Below are 15,012 nucleotides of genomic sequence, written 5' to 3'. Positions count from 1 at the left end.
TCCTGATGATAATTAGAAGCTTTATTTATTGAAAAGAAGTACCTTTTATCTGAGAAAGTACTACATTTTCCCCCAAATTTTCCCCTTATGAAATTTGTTCTCTCTGGCTAGGATGAGCTGGTTATGATGAAAATCTACTTTTGGTTCACACATTCACAAAACATGTACCCGTGTACATAGGCATGGGGACAGGTGACCAGAGTCTTCATTCTACCAGGTCACTGGGATGGTCACTCAATATTTGTTATCTTTTGTGCAATTTTACCCAGTATTTTTTACTTCACCTGGAAAAGCATATCAATTTAGTACCTAGCCTGGAGCTACAAGAATGTATTAGATCATTTATTCAGCTTTCTGTAATGAAATCTTCATGGTAGCTCTAGTGAAATAATAATAGGCCCTGACAATCCAATAAAGCTGTCTGAATCACTGAATATTTTAGATCATTTAAAAAGTGTGGCAATGGTTATTTTTAACCAGGCTAAGAGAGCATTATCTAGTGGTTACCATGAGAAAGATGAAGGTATTTTCATGAATACATAAAAAATATTAATTATCTGGATATAGACAAAGACCTTCAAAGAGCTTCAAAGTATTCCCCAATCCAATTTGTTTATACAAGTTTCTCAATCTCAGCTCTATTGGGATTTGGAGATTTTTAGTTGAATAATTCCTCTTTTTTTCAGTTGAAGTACAGTTGATTTACAATGTTGTGTTAGTTTCAGACATTCAGCAAAGTGGTTCAGTTATTCATACATAAATTTTTTTCAGATTTTTTTCTTATAGATTATTACAAAACATTGAGTATAGTTCCTTGCCCTATACAGTAGGTCCTTATTGATTATTTTATATAAAGTAATATGTACAGTTCAGTTCAGTTCAGTTCAGTCACTCAGTCATGTCCGACTCTTTGCAACCCGATGAATCGCAGCAGGCCAGGCCTCCCTGTCCATCACCAACTCCCGGAGTTTACTCAAACTCATGTCCATCGAGTCGGTGATGCCATCCAGCCATCTCACCTCTGTCGTCCCCTTCTCCTCATGCCCCCAATCCTTCCCAGCATCAGGGTCTTTTCCAGTGAGTCAACTCTTTGCATGAGGTAGCCAAAGTATTGGAGTTTCAGCCTCAGCATCAGTCCTTCCAATGAACACCCAGGACTGGTCTCCTTTAGGATGGACTGATTGGATCTCCTTGCAGTCCAAGGGACTCTCAAGAGCCTTCTCCAACACCACAGTTCAAAAACATCAATTCTTCGGCGCTCAGCTTTCTTCACAGTCCAACTCTCACATCCATACACGACCACTGGAAAAACCATAGCCTTGACTAGACGGACCTTTGTTGGCAAAGTAATATCTCTGCTTTTTAATGTACAAGTTGATCCCAAATTCCTGATTTATTCCTCCTCCCTAATCCCCTTTGGTAACCATAGATTTGTTTTCTATGTCTGTGACTCTATTTACATTTTGTAAGTAAGTTCATTTGTATCATTTTCTTAAGAATAATTCTTCACTGTGTATAAGGTAGTGTTTTTCTACCTGGAGACTCGGCTTCAATCTTTGGGTCTAGAAGATTCCCTGGAGGAGAAAATGGCAACCCACTCCTGTATTCTTGTCTGAGAAATCCCATGGACAGAGGAGCCTGGTGGGCTACAGTATGTGTGATAGAAAGAGTCAGACATGAATGAGCGAGTGAGCCCGCACAACTTAAAATAAAAAATGTCCCTATATGTTGCCAAAAGTTCCAGTTGAAAACTACTGGCTACATTGATAATAAATTTAATAACCACTTTTTCAAAAAGGGTTATTGAAAAGCAAATGCTGATCTGGGCTCTGTTTGAATGATGATAGATTCCTAGTGAAATAGGTTATATTTCATGAAGATTGACTGTACACAATGTGTAACTGTTTTCCTTTGGTACAGAAAGTGGGATGCATTCACTTATACTTTGAATATATCACTAGTGCAAGTTCAGACTCATTGATTAACATTTTTTTTTAATAAACAGGAGGCCCCTAATTACTGAGGAATCATAGTCCAATTCCTGTCTCCTTCCAGAGTCATTATCGCAAAGCATTTATATGAATACAATTTGCTATGTGCTAAACTGTGTCACCCCAAAATTCATGTGGAGACGCCTAACCCCCTGTACTTCAGGGTGTGACTGTATCTGGAGACAGAGTCTTTAAAGAGGTGATGAGAGAGGCTGTTCAAATGGGTCTCTTATCCAATCTGCCTAGTGGTCTTTTCGTAAGAGGACATTTGGACCCACAGATTGACCAGTGCGGGCACAGAGCAAAGAGCGTGTGAGAACTCAGTGAGAAGACAGCCATCTGCACCCCAAGCAGAGAGGGGCCAGGAGAAACTCAACCTGGCACCACTCTGATTGTGGACTTGCAGCCTCCAAACTGAGAAAACAAATCTCTGTGGTTTAAGCCATTCAGCCTTTGTTATGGCAGCCCTAGCAAACTAATACTAACAGTTTATTTCTTATACTACTACTAATGAACTAAAAGTAATACTAATTTGAGTAAATGGAAGTTGGTTGATTGATTAGAAATCTAAGTGTGCAACTGTAATCTTTTCTCAAGGAGAAAAGAGGCTGATTAACACAGACTCAGACTCCTAGTATTCATTCCCATATCCTTTTTTCTGAGCCCACAGACTACCGGGAAGAAGGCGCATACAGAATGGAGAGAATGAGAAGAAGGTGGGAAGCAGGAGGGGCCCCAGAGCAGCGCAGGGCAGAGGCCCGCCAGCCAGAGACAGGCGGCAGAGCTGCTGAGACGCGTGAGCACCCACAGGTGCTGGGTTGTGAGAAGTGTTGCCCAGGAGCACAGGTGTTTTCTGTACCTGAGGGTGCTGTTGAGTCCTGACACGCCTCTTTCACTGCTCCCAATATTTGCTGCTAATTTTGCTAAAACAAAAAACGTTTTCTGAGTTTAATACTTCTGCAGGACAAACAGAACTAGGGCTTACATTTCACAATTTCTGTAACTGATTGTATCTACTTTTGTGCTTCTATCACCTTTCTGACAATTTCAATATCGCTTTCCTCTAGGAACCTTCCTCTCTCCCTTTCCCAGTGACTTCTCATTTTTACTATATGGAAGGTCTTGACAAAGACTCCATATGATGGTACTCAGGGAAGGGATACATACATCTATGCCAAGATAGGTAACACACACTTTCTCATCATTTATTTCCTAAATAATTTATTGTCCGATCTGTGCCTGGCTCTATGCTGGGCACCAAGGATGTGGCAGTGAGCAAGAAGCAATCCATACACTCAAAAACCCTGCAGCCTGACTGGGTGAGGATGGAGTGGAAAAGCCAGATTAAATCTGATTACTTATTCTCTATGTATTAGGGACATCAAAGTATTATGAAATTTAAAGAAAGCTATTTTTCTGCAAGAGTAAAAATAGAGTCCTTGAGTTTGTGGAGGCTACAAAATATTAGAGGAAATTTTTTTAAAAAACATGAATATAGAAAATTATTAGAATCACAGGTGAAAAGACTGTCATTTTCTTCAACACTGAGATTAAGATTTAGGAGTGTTAGCTTCTTTGTTAATCTCTTCACTGCTACTCCTGAAATAAGAATTCAGAACTATCCAGTGACCATGTGGTCACACTTACAATGCTGCTCATTCTCAATTTGGAAATTATCTCCCTGTGTTCCAAGGCAACATGCTGTTCTTTCAACAAGTCATTGTTTTATAAGAATATACTTGAACTCAAACTGAGGTATATTTTGATACAGTTAGATTTCCTACTTTATTCTCTCCATTTAATGAAAAGTCATATTTCTTTTTACCACCTCAATATCACACTTCATTGACTAAGTTAGAACACCAACATACAGCTCCTCTTCTTTAGTTGTTTTCTGGGCTTCCTCCCTTTTTCCTTCCCTCCCTTTTGGTAATTATCAAAACAGTATCCTTTCTGCCAAAGAGCACAAATGTAACTACATGAAAGGAAACTTACACATGTTGTCTTAAAGAAATCTTAGATGAGTCCCAGCAAGTATTCTGAAACCTCACCATTTAATTCAGGGTCGATTATAGCGCATCTACAATAATAATCTACCACTGTTCCAGATGTACTGACTTCTCAGCAGATTAAAAAGAAGTTCAAATAAAGGTTTTAAAATGTACAACTTGAAAATATGAGTTACACAATAGAAAGACACCATTCATGACTTGGATCTTCCGTCACCCATTTATCCATCCCCTCCAACCATGGTTTTCATTACAAGTTTGTTGCCAGAGTTACACTTCTATGGGATAGAAGCTCTACATATAATGACTTAATGACTACATATGTTAAGCAAAAGACCATTTATTTGATTTACTTGCTGTATATAATAAGCAATGTACTGTACTGAAGAACAAGCTAGACCTGACATTTTTACAAATTTGAGGTCTACACTGCAAAATACTGGTTATTGTCAAACACCTTGCAAGGATATTTGCTTGCGAAATACATTGTAATACTCAGTGTAAAAAGTGACTGAAGGTAAGTCTGTACTTGTCTGGGTACAATGCAACATGCCGAGTCCACTCTACATACATATACTTATCAGCTTATATAAACACACAATTCTGCTGACTTACACAGGAGTTGATTACTTTTAGGTGGAAAAAAGGTAAGGTAATGTGAATAGGAACACAGCAGTGACGCATTTGAAGACCTTACTGATGTAAATTTAAAATAAAAAAGGAAGGAATTGAACCCTCTTTAACTGGTTTCAAGTCAGTGCCATAACCACTATGTCTCTCTTAATAAATGCGGTATTAGTAAAAAATTATCTAACTTTGTCAAACTACAGGCAACAATTCTATCAACCCGTATTGCATATCCATTTCAAGTAGGCTTTCAAGACTCAACATCCCCTATTAGGGAAGAAGGTTACATTTTCATGACTCTACATTAATAATTTGGCATCTGTGTGCCTTTGTGGTGTGGCTGTCACACCCCTAATTACAGAAGGGAGTTGGGCGACTGATTAAAACTGAGCTGTGTAGGGAGTCTCAGGATACATTTTCCTAATGTTCTCTGATACAGTTGCTAGTTACTGCCAGTGTGTTTTAAATTCAAATGGTCCTAGAGGTTGACAGGAAGAACCTTGGTACCTGGGGAAGAGAATTGAATATTTCCCCTCAAAATTTTTTTAAAAGTTCATTCCCATTCCTTTTTATTTATTTATTTATTTTTTACAGTTGAAAAACTAACCCCAAGGCATTTCCGAGAGTTTGGAAACTTTTAGAAAAAAATCACTTAAATATCCGAATGTTCCTCTATGTTTTCAAATAAGGTCATGTCTGGCAAAATGTATCCTTTATGTGTGAGTTTATGCATGCATCATAAGAAAAGGAAAAATAGAAGTGTAGGCTGATAATGATAGTCTTTCAGTAAGTTATGTTGCTTTTTGAATTTTGGATTCTGATTTTAAGATTTCATAAAATTATGGAGAATTGGCATTTTCACAGAGAATAGAGTCTCATTGTAAAATGCTCCCAAAGTTCATTCTGAAAAAACTGAATATAACGACTATATAAAACCCAAATTGAGGGATTAGTTTTAGACCCATTTGTCAAACATATCAACCCTATTTTTACATTGCAGTAAAAAGGCTAGAAGATAAGAAAGGGTTTTCATATTGCACTCCCTCTTTTCTTGTAATGAAAACACTCAGTTCAACTTTGAAACTCTTAATTATACAACGTGAGCTGGCCTGGGTAGTGAGTGAGAGAGCGAGAGTGTGTGTATGTGTGTGTGTGTTTGTGTGGTGTGGGTCTTTGTGGAGATTGTGAGTTAGCACAATTTTGGAACCTTGATCTAGAAATGACATCTTCAGAGGAAAAATAGCTAAGCCTATTCTGGCCTCCATAGTGACCACATGTAAATCAATGCTTTTTATAGAATTTGAACCGATTTATCACACTTAGGCACTAAGGAATGTTATCTGTAGATTGTGAGATACTGGGAATCTGGTAATAAGAGATTTTAATAAATATATCCATTATTCAGGAAAATCCTCTGTGAAATATTGACCATAGATGATTCTGAAGGTAGTACAAGCACTAGTAATCTCTTAAATTCCTAAAATCTACAGACCCTGAAACTATATCAGCTTTTGCTAATAGCTAAGCTAAGAATATTCTCCAGCTCACGATTCCTCTTTGGTTAATTTTTTTCTAGCTATCCAGTATGCTGAATTTTAGAACTAACCTCTCACCCTGACCCTCCAAGCTCAGCAGACCTCCAAAGCAGTTACTAAAGGGCAACAAAACACGTTTTCACAGACAAACAGCTAGAAGAAAGGAAAGCAGTTACCGTCTCCTCTGTGGCTTAATGTCTATGGGCTTGTTGGTTGCATAAGGTGATCCATGAACATATGCGGGGCTTCGGAATCTAGCCATCTTCCCCAGGGTTAGGTACTCACAGCTGGTTGGCAAACTCATTTTATCCAAAAGGCAGGAAGTGAAAACAAGTCTTAGGAGTCAGCCCAGCATTCCTGGGAAATGCTGGAAAGAACGTGTCAGAGAGTGGATTTCAGACATATGCTGCTCTCTGGTCGCTGGGTGCTGCTTTGCTTTAAAAGTAATCCCGTGTTTCTCAGAGGCTACACGCATTTGCTTGTTTTCTTTTCATGGATACAGGAAGCTTGTTGCTTATTTCTAACCAGAATCAGTGCTCTGACCAATTACTGGCTGAGTAGATGAGGTAAAAATTCTGTAGTGCCACAGAATTTTTCTATTTCTACTCAGTAGAACCTATTTCTACTCAGACGAGATCTCTGAGTAGGCAGCAAGGTTTAATCCATTATTGTTTGATGTCTAAAAGAACATCAACCTAATGTACAGTGGTTGGGAAATCAGAGTAACACTACACACCGAACATGCATCTGAGAGGGAGGAAATAATCAATTATTTGGTATGTTTTCAAAGGGGGGAAACTGTTTGCTAAACTTATTACAGATCCTTAGAAAATGAGATGGGCACATGGAAATGATTACACTGGTTTTCCAATTTGCTGGTCAAAAAATTGTGGGTTCTGCCTCATAAATTATGGTTCACAATAGAACTGAACTCAGCCTCAGGAACATAAAAAAAATGGTCAGTGTTGGACTTTGAAAGTGATTTTTTTTTCTTATTAGAAATATTCTCTCAGAAGGAACCTAGCTGATTGCTGGATGAAAAGCTATCAAAAAAGTGATGGGAAATTCTTTACTATTTGAAAGTCATTTTTTCCCCATAACAATGAAAGACAAACTGGAGAAATTGGAAATCGTTCTAAAATTCTCCCTAGAGCTACAAATCTCAGAGAAAAGTTAGAGCTTTCATGAGCCCGCAGTTTTCAATAGTCCTCACCTCATTTCCTAGTATTCTAGTAACACAACCACTGTGGTCCTCATGTGCAGTCTCAAGACAGGAGTTCAGATTACTATGCAGGGTAATTTTTATGTTTGAAAAATATTTCTTATCCAGGATTTGAATAAACACAACCTATTTATTTAAGAGACCTGGGACCCAGGCAAACACAAAATCTGCTGAGAGAAAGCTGTATTTTATTTTGTAGTGGCCAAATTCAGACAATGTTTGGGTTTAAACCACATTATTTAAATTCAGATTTTTTTTTAAGTTCGAAAGGGAAGATAATTTTCCATTGGTGGCTCAGATGGTAAAGCATCTGCCTGCGATGCGGGAGACCTGGGTTCAATCCCTGGGTCGAGAAGATCCCCTGGAGAAGGAAATGGCAACCCACTCCAGTACTCTTGCCTGGAAAATTCCACGGATGAAGGAGCCTGGTAGGCCACAGTCCATGGGGTCGCAAAAGTCAGACACCACTAAGCAACTTCACTTCACTATTGCCTATCTAATGATTCTCCTTTTTGTACTTTTTTATTACAAAATAATACTTGGTCATTTTAACATGTGAAATGACACAGAGGTATATAAATAAAACCCTTTTTCTTTTTCCTATGAGTTAATACTACTAATTTTCTGTGTGCCAATTCTGTCACTTCATTTACAGACATATACATACACACATAATATACATACACACTGACAAATACACAGGGCTTCTCCATCCTGTTTCTGTAAAGTGGGATTATACTTTATATAATCTTCTACAAATACTTTTGTGCTTCAAAGAATTCATGGATTTTTTTTTTCAGGCAATACGTAGACATCTAGTATGTTCTTTTTAACAATTACATAAGGCTCCACAGAATGAATGCATTATTATTTATTCAACCAATCGTCTAGTGGTAGACATATAATTTTGGGCTTCTATAAACAGTAAACACATTTGTCAATATATTCTTAATGGTTGGAGCTTTTATTTCTGAAAGTGGGTTCCTAGATCCCAAATTCTGTGCAGTTTTCCCTTTAATAAATAGCCTGTGGCAGTACACACTCCTAAAAGTCATGTCAGAAAAGGTCTATTTCCCACAGCCTTGAAAACACTCTCTTCTGACATTCAAGTCTGTTCCTTTATAGCAGAAAAATAAGGGAGCCAGCACTCCAAACTGTCCAGTGATTGCATATGGTTCCTTGCAAACATGAAACTGTCATTAGGGTTCCTATGAAGGAAAGGGCAGCCTACTTGAACTGAGATACACCAGGGAGAAGACTTGAACCTCACCAACATGAGAGAGCACACCAAAGTAGAGGAGAGGCAGCCAAGAATTTTTGCTTAGTTTTTATAGTCAATGGGAGATAAAATACCAATAGAGTTCCTGCCACGTCTCCAGTCCAGTCCTTGGTATATCTTCCTTACTAATATTTCATAATTGGGAAAATATCATATAATTTTACAACACGGCGGTAGTACCTAATGATTACCAACTAACTGTGATGTACAGCTTTGATGTATAACTGTGAGTAATTTATAGTTTTCAAATTTAAGGGGCCCTTTGGACCTACTATTCCATCTTAGGTTCCTAAGAACACATGTACAATATTTTTATCTGTAAACTGATTTAAGGGTCTTTGTCCAATACTAGAGAATAAGGACTGCATCTATAAGAATTTCCTAAAAGGGGTAGGAAAAAAAAAAACTGAAGAGTATGACATAAACCTCTATGGGAGACAATATATATTCACTGCTAGGTAAAACTCCTTGATTTTCCTCACGGGGGCATTTTTGCTTGTACCTGGGCTATGATTTACCACAAGCTGACGGCATTTCCAGGGGATTACTTGTACTCAAGTTGAGATGAGAAGGGATTACATTTAAAATCTAACCTGCCAAGAATTTAGAATCCCTGAGAATGATGGCCAATTAGCAGTGGTGGCCTTGAGGCAAAGTTAAACCTTCCTATCTTACACAATTCCCTTTCCCTGAGGCTGGGCAGAAGCAGTGGGTGACTCTACCTTAGGGAAAATGCTAACACAAGGGAGAACTTAATGTTTAAGTTAACAGGTTCACAGCAAGATAGGGCTCAGATCTCACTAAGGAATGATGACTAGAAAGGCAGGAAAATCCAGCACAAATCTCACTCGTCAACCCCATGATTCTAAAACAAGGGCAGAAATCACATTAGGGTATCAAGAACACCAATTTTTTGGTATATTAGAGGTCCAATGCTGGTCATGTCCTTAGCAACAATTAAAAGCAATGGCTAGTGAGTAACAGTTTGAGGCCACAGGACTTCCCTAATAAAAATTCCAATATTTATCAAAGAAGATTCTTTCAACCAAAAGCTCTACTCTGGCATCATGGGTTTGGCAAATTGGAAAGCTGAAGGAATTCTTTCAGGATACCAGGAAATCATCTGTTCGTGACCTTATCAAAGCCCAATCAGCGGAACCATTTTTCCTTACTTGTGGTTTGGGAGGACTTCCTCCTACCCGCTGTGTTCTCTGTCACACCCAGACCAGCAACAACGCCGCTGGTGTTCATATCCACCTTCAGCTGTTGAAGCTCTTCTCACTTTCTGACCTACGTGTTTCCTAGCAAATGGATCCAATCCAGTGGCATCAAACAGTCATGACGTGCTAACAAATTCTCACATCTCCTTCCAGAGTCTGTACCTTTCTGCCATTACATTTACCTGCTCACAAGAAAATTCCATTTGGAAATCTCACAACTGCTTCATTCCAGCATTTAATTCACATCAATTCTCTTTCCCTATCTCCCCAAACATTTTTCTTCCTGTGTTCTCTAGCCTTCTTGCCATACAGCCACCCACCTGACAGTCATTTCTAACCAGGCCACAAATCCTAAAGACATGAATAAACTGAATAATATATTACATTAAATAGCATATTATTACACTATAATAATGTTCTATTTCTACAACAATATTAGATTAGCAATGATAGTAATAATAGCAGATGATTTCTATGCACTAGACACTATAATTAGCTCTTTTAATCTTCATAAAATAATTGAGTTCAGCACTGTCATTATGTCCCTTTTATAGATGAGAAGAGCAAGGCACAGAGAGATTGAGGTACATCCCCAGGTCAGAGTCTTAAGAGTGAAATCAGAGTTAGGAACCAGTTAATCTGGCTCCAAAAAAACAGACTATCTTATTCCTCTCAGCAGATTTTATTTACCTGAAATTAATTAATTAATTTTTTTTCATATTTTGCCTAGAGTTAATATCTCCAGTCTTTTTCTTCTTAGTTCCATTCTTCACTTGAATATCATGTGGATCATTTTTAAATGGGAATCTGAACATGTGACTATTTTGCTTATTATCATTCAATGACTCTCCATTTCTTTAGTGATAAAGCTCTACATTTAAGATCCAAACCTTAGCACAGAGATCCCCTCTGACCTTGCTCTGATGTCCACTCCTGTATCTGTCATGGATAGCCCTGGTAGTATCCTGGAAAGTTCAGCTCTTTCACACCACTGGACCTTCAAGACGAAAAGTCCTCTGATCAGCATTCTTTTCTCTCCCTTCTGCAGCTGGCTGACTCCTTTTAAGTGTCATCTCTTCCAAAACACGCCATTCCTCAGTTTTATTGAGATGCCTCTCATATGTTTTTTCCCACCCACATATGATTCTAACTCACTGTTTCACAGCTCTTCATGCATTTATAACTCTCCCAGTGGCACCAGCGTTTCTGGAGGGCAGGCATTCTGCCTTATTTCACTTGCAACTCGAGCACCTAAACCACGCCTGCTTGTTAAATAAAGCAGCTGGAATTATAAAGGCGCTGGATGTCCCAAAGACTCGCTTAACTCTCTCCTGAATCCTTCATTCTCAGCTACTCTTCCAGAATAATAATTATTAAGTACTGAAATACATTTGAAGTAGTCAAACTATTCACTGCATTCTACCAAACACAAACATTTCACAAAGAACAACCACTGTACTGTGAACGCGAAGTCTCTTCTCAGTGAATGAGGAATGTTCACGGGTTTTAGCTGGGGATGTCAGAGATGTGTCTGTCTGGGCAGACCATTTCAGTTCAAGAATTAAATTATCAAAGTAGTTGTTCAACCACCTGATTAATCACAGATTATGCCTTTATTTAATCATGTTCTATGCTTTGAGAACACAACTGGCATATTTCAAATTCATCAATTAATCATTCTTCTATAATAATCTAAGATAACAATCTATTATCTTCTATGATAATCTTCTTCTGAAACTCCACATAGTACACTTCATACAGACTTGGACAAAATGGTTTCAAATTGAAGGAAACACTGCAAGTCCATATGTAGACTTACCATGAAGGACATCACAGTGTTTCCCAAATGAATAAAGGGATGTAAATTTCCTTAGTGTCCAAATGCTTGGGAAAAAATGAATATCCATTCAATACAAATATTTATGATTTCAATAAAATGACTACGTTGAAAAACAGACTACACTAAGATATACTAACTGGCATCTTAAACACATAAACATAGACAAACACATGAATCCCACAGCCACATGCGTTTGGAAAATTCTCCATTACATGGATGTTTTTGGAGAAGCAGGAGTAATTAGGTTTTACTATGCTAATGTTTGTTCCAATTTGTGAATAAGAAATGGATAGACTATGTGGCACCCTCCGTGGGAACCTATGTGACACTGTGGGAATTAGGCTTCTGAAATAATATCTAATGACATGGAGATGAATTCATAAAATATTAACAGTCAAAAACTAGGTTATAAAACAGTATAGCAGTATGATATTGTTTTCAACAAACAAAAAAATATACTCATATATTGAAAACAAGAGAATAAAAATAATACACATCAGAATATATATATACACACACACACACACACACACACACACACACACAGACAGGAAGAAACAGATGATTTTAATTTTCTGCTTTTCTCCTACCTATATTATCTAAACATTCTAAAATGTCTCATGTTACTATTTTAATAAGACAAGTGAAATTTTATTAAAATTCCAAACTCTGGATTCCATCAACTAAAAAGAGAATTTATTGATTGAGATGAATTAGCAAATTACATTAGCAGAAAATAATAGAAACATTGATTTTTTTTTTTTTTTTGCACTTGGTGTTTATAGCATCTTTGGCATGTATTCAGATACAGTTGTTAAGACTAGCAAAAAATTGCTCAGACTTGAGTAGTGAACAAAAAGAAAATAGTTCCTATAGCTAAAGGAGACCCTAAAATCTGGGTATCTTTTGGGACCGAAGCTGAGATTCTCAGATCAAATAACTGTTTTAAAAAAATTATGCAATCGGGGGCCTTACTTATTAGGGAATATATTTCAATAAAAATGAATCTGCAAGCTTGAGCAGTGTTAGAATTTTGAAAATACACTAAAATGAAGGGGGCTAATAGTATTATTATAGATGCAAATAAAAGTGGTAGTGGTCATGCTTAGGTTGGAAAAAAATGAAATAATTTATAATAACAAAAGCATTGCGTATTTCAAATCTAGACAACTTGTTTCAATGAGTCACATGAAAAAAAAGTCCTTAAAGAATGATTTACAAAATAAAATGCAGTGAAAAAAGAAAGAGTCAGCTATTTCCTTAAGGAGCTGCATTTCTGGACTTCCCTGGGGGTCCAGAGGTTAAGAGTCCAACCGCCAATGCAGGGGGTGTGGGTTCAATCCCTGGTTGGGGAGCTGAGGTCCCACACGTCTCATGGCCAGAAAACCAAAACATAAAATAGAAGCAATACCGTATCATATTCAATAAAGACTTATAAAATGATCCACATTGAACAAATCTTAGGAAACAATAAAAAAGCTACAACTCCCCCTGACCTGACTGACATTCACAAACAACTTTCTGATCTGGAATCTGACTTCTTGACTAGAGTTACCTAGAAAAGGTATCATGTAGAATTGGTGTTCTTTTTTTTTTTTTTTCTTTTTCTTTTTTTTTTTAAAATTTTATTTTATTTAACTTTACAATATTGTATTGGTTTTGCCAAGAATTGGTGTTCTTAGACCAGTCATACCTTCAGTTATAAGAGGCAGTGTTAACATTTTGACTCACAAATTAGCCTCTAGGGAATATTATTAACTTGACTCAATTCTGCAGATTGTGAAAACTAGTGAGACTTAATGGCATACCTTTTAAAACTTGAAAAATCATGAAATCCCATAAATTAGTCAGCCTCATCAGCAGGCCTAACTTTATAGCAAGGATAACTTTTCTTAATTAATCAACTGCTTCGTTTTATAAGAAGGCAAGTTTGGAATAAATGAACCAGAGCTTTTCACCTTCTTAGACAAGTTGTGTTCATTTAACAGTGTCCCATTGGGAAGAATGTCTGAAAATTTTATATCTGTTAACTGTCACCTCCTCAAAAATCCCAGCAGAAACCTGCAAATCCCACTAAGTTAACTAAACATACTGCAGTAAGGGAGAAGACCCCTTGGACAGGGTCTTTTTTTTTTTTTTTAATTAAGACTTTTAAAAAAGATTTTCGATATGAACCATTTTTTAAAGTCTTTACTGGATTTATTACAATATTGCTTCTCTTTTATTTTATTTATTTATTTATTTTTGGCTATGAGGAATGTGGGATCTTCGCTCCTGACCAGGGATTGAACCAGCATGCCCTCTATTTGAAGGCAATCTTAACCACTGGACTGTCCGTGAACTCCCTTGGACAGGGTCTTAAGAGTACCTTATCAGAAGAAGCTAGGGAAGCAAGCAGCTAAGTTATTTTTTGTTCATTCTCTCTCTTTTTTTTTTTTTTTTTTTTACACAGGGATGAGAAAGTAGCTCGATCCCACTATCATTTAACAGGGACAGGAAATTCTGTTGGTTTCAGTTTCACACCTAACAAAGGCCCTTGACTACTGATAATCTATCTCAACGAACCTATTATATATGCAAAGCTTAAAGCAGCAATAAAATCAACTGAACAAAGTGATGCTCATTCATTGAAGTCCCAGGTAGGCCCACACAATTTATACCTCCCAGCTCTTTATAAACTGTTTGAATGTTAAATGGAGTGACATTTTGCTCTAGAATGTATGAAAATGGAAACAAATGAGTTTAATAAACATAATGTGCTCTGACAACATGACTTCTGCAACAGATGTCCTATACTACTTCCTACACTTTCGGCCTTAAACAGCATCATTTGCTTGCCAAGATACAAACTGTTGCCAATATTCAGCTACAGAATTTCCAACAGTAGGAAGCAGTGGAAAGAATTAAAACAGTTTAGTGCTTAATTTCCAAATAATCAAATGTCTTCTATCATTATAAAATGGAAGATGAAAAACAATACCGCTGCAAGTTCTTACTCTGTCAACTAGTTCGTCAAGCAAAGAGGAGGTGTCTTTGGCAAAGCCTGTTCTATATTTGGTAGCTGGATGATTTAAAAAAAAAATATTTCAACTCATTCCTCTACCTCAGCTAGCTAGCCAGCCAGCATGAGTTGAACACCTACTATAGATATACAAAAGAAATAAATGCTATAACTCTTAATCTAGGAAAAGAAGTCATAAATCCATTTGATGTCCAATTCATGCATCATGGAAGGACTCACTTCAAACGACCGTACTGTGAGATAGAAATAAACAGTTGACACATTAGT

General features: G+C 37.2%; 1 protein-coding gene across 15 annotated transcripts in view; it reads right to left on the bottom strand.

Annotated features, from left to right (window-relative positions):
- PDE4D (phosphodiesterase 4D) overlaps positions 1–15,012 on the bottom strand; it is a 1,672,581-nt gene that overhangs the window by 437,548 nt on the left and 1,220,021 nt on the right. The window contains exon 1 of one of the 15 annotated variants that reach the window (XM_025270799.3): positions 10,798–11,568. The exons of 13 other annotated variants lie outside the window; for them this stretch is intronic. In XM_025270799.3, the coding sequence (XP_025126584.1) occupies positions 10,798–10,910 (113 nt within the window). In that variant the 5' untranslated portion in view covers positions 10,911–11,568. Of the gene's footprint in view, positions 1–6,338; positions 7,587–10,797; positions 11,569–15,012 lie in introns of those variants that run through there. One more of the 15 variants, XM_006064839.4, reaches the window with a different exon arrangement.

This window comes from Bubalus bubalis, chromosome 19 (genome assembly GCF_019923935.1).
Source record: "Bubalus bubalis isolate 160015118507 breed Murrah chromosome 19, NDDB_SH_1, whole genome shotgun sequence".
NCBI lineage: Eukaryota > Metazoa > Chordata > Mammalia > Artiodactyla > Bovidae > Bubalus > Bubalus bubalis.
This window is presented reverse-complemented; position numbering and strand designations above follow the sequence as displayed.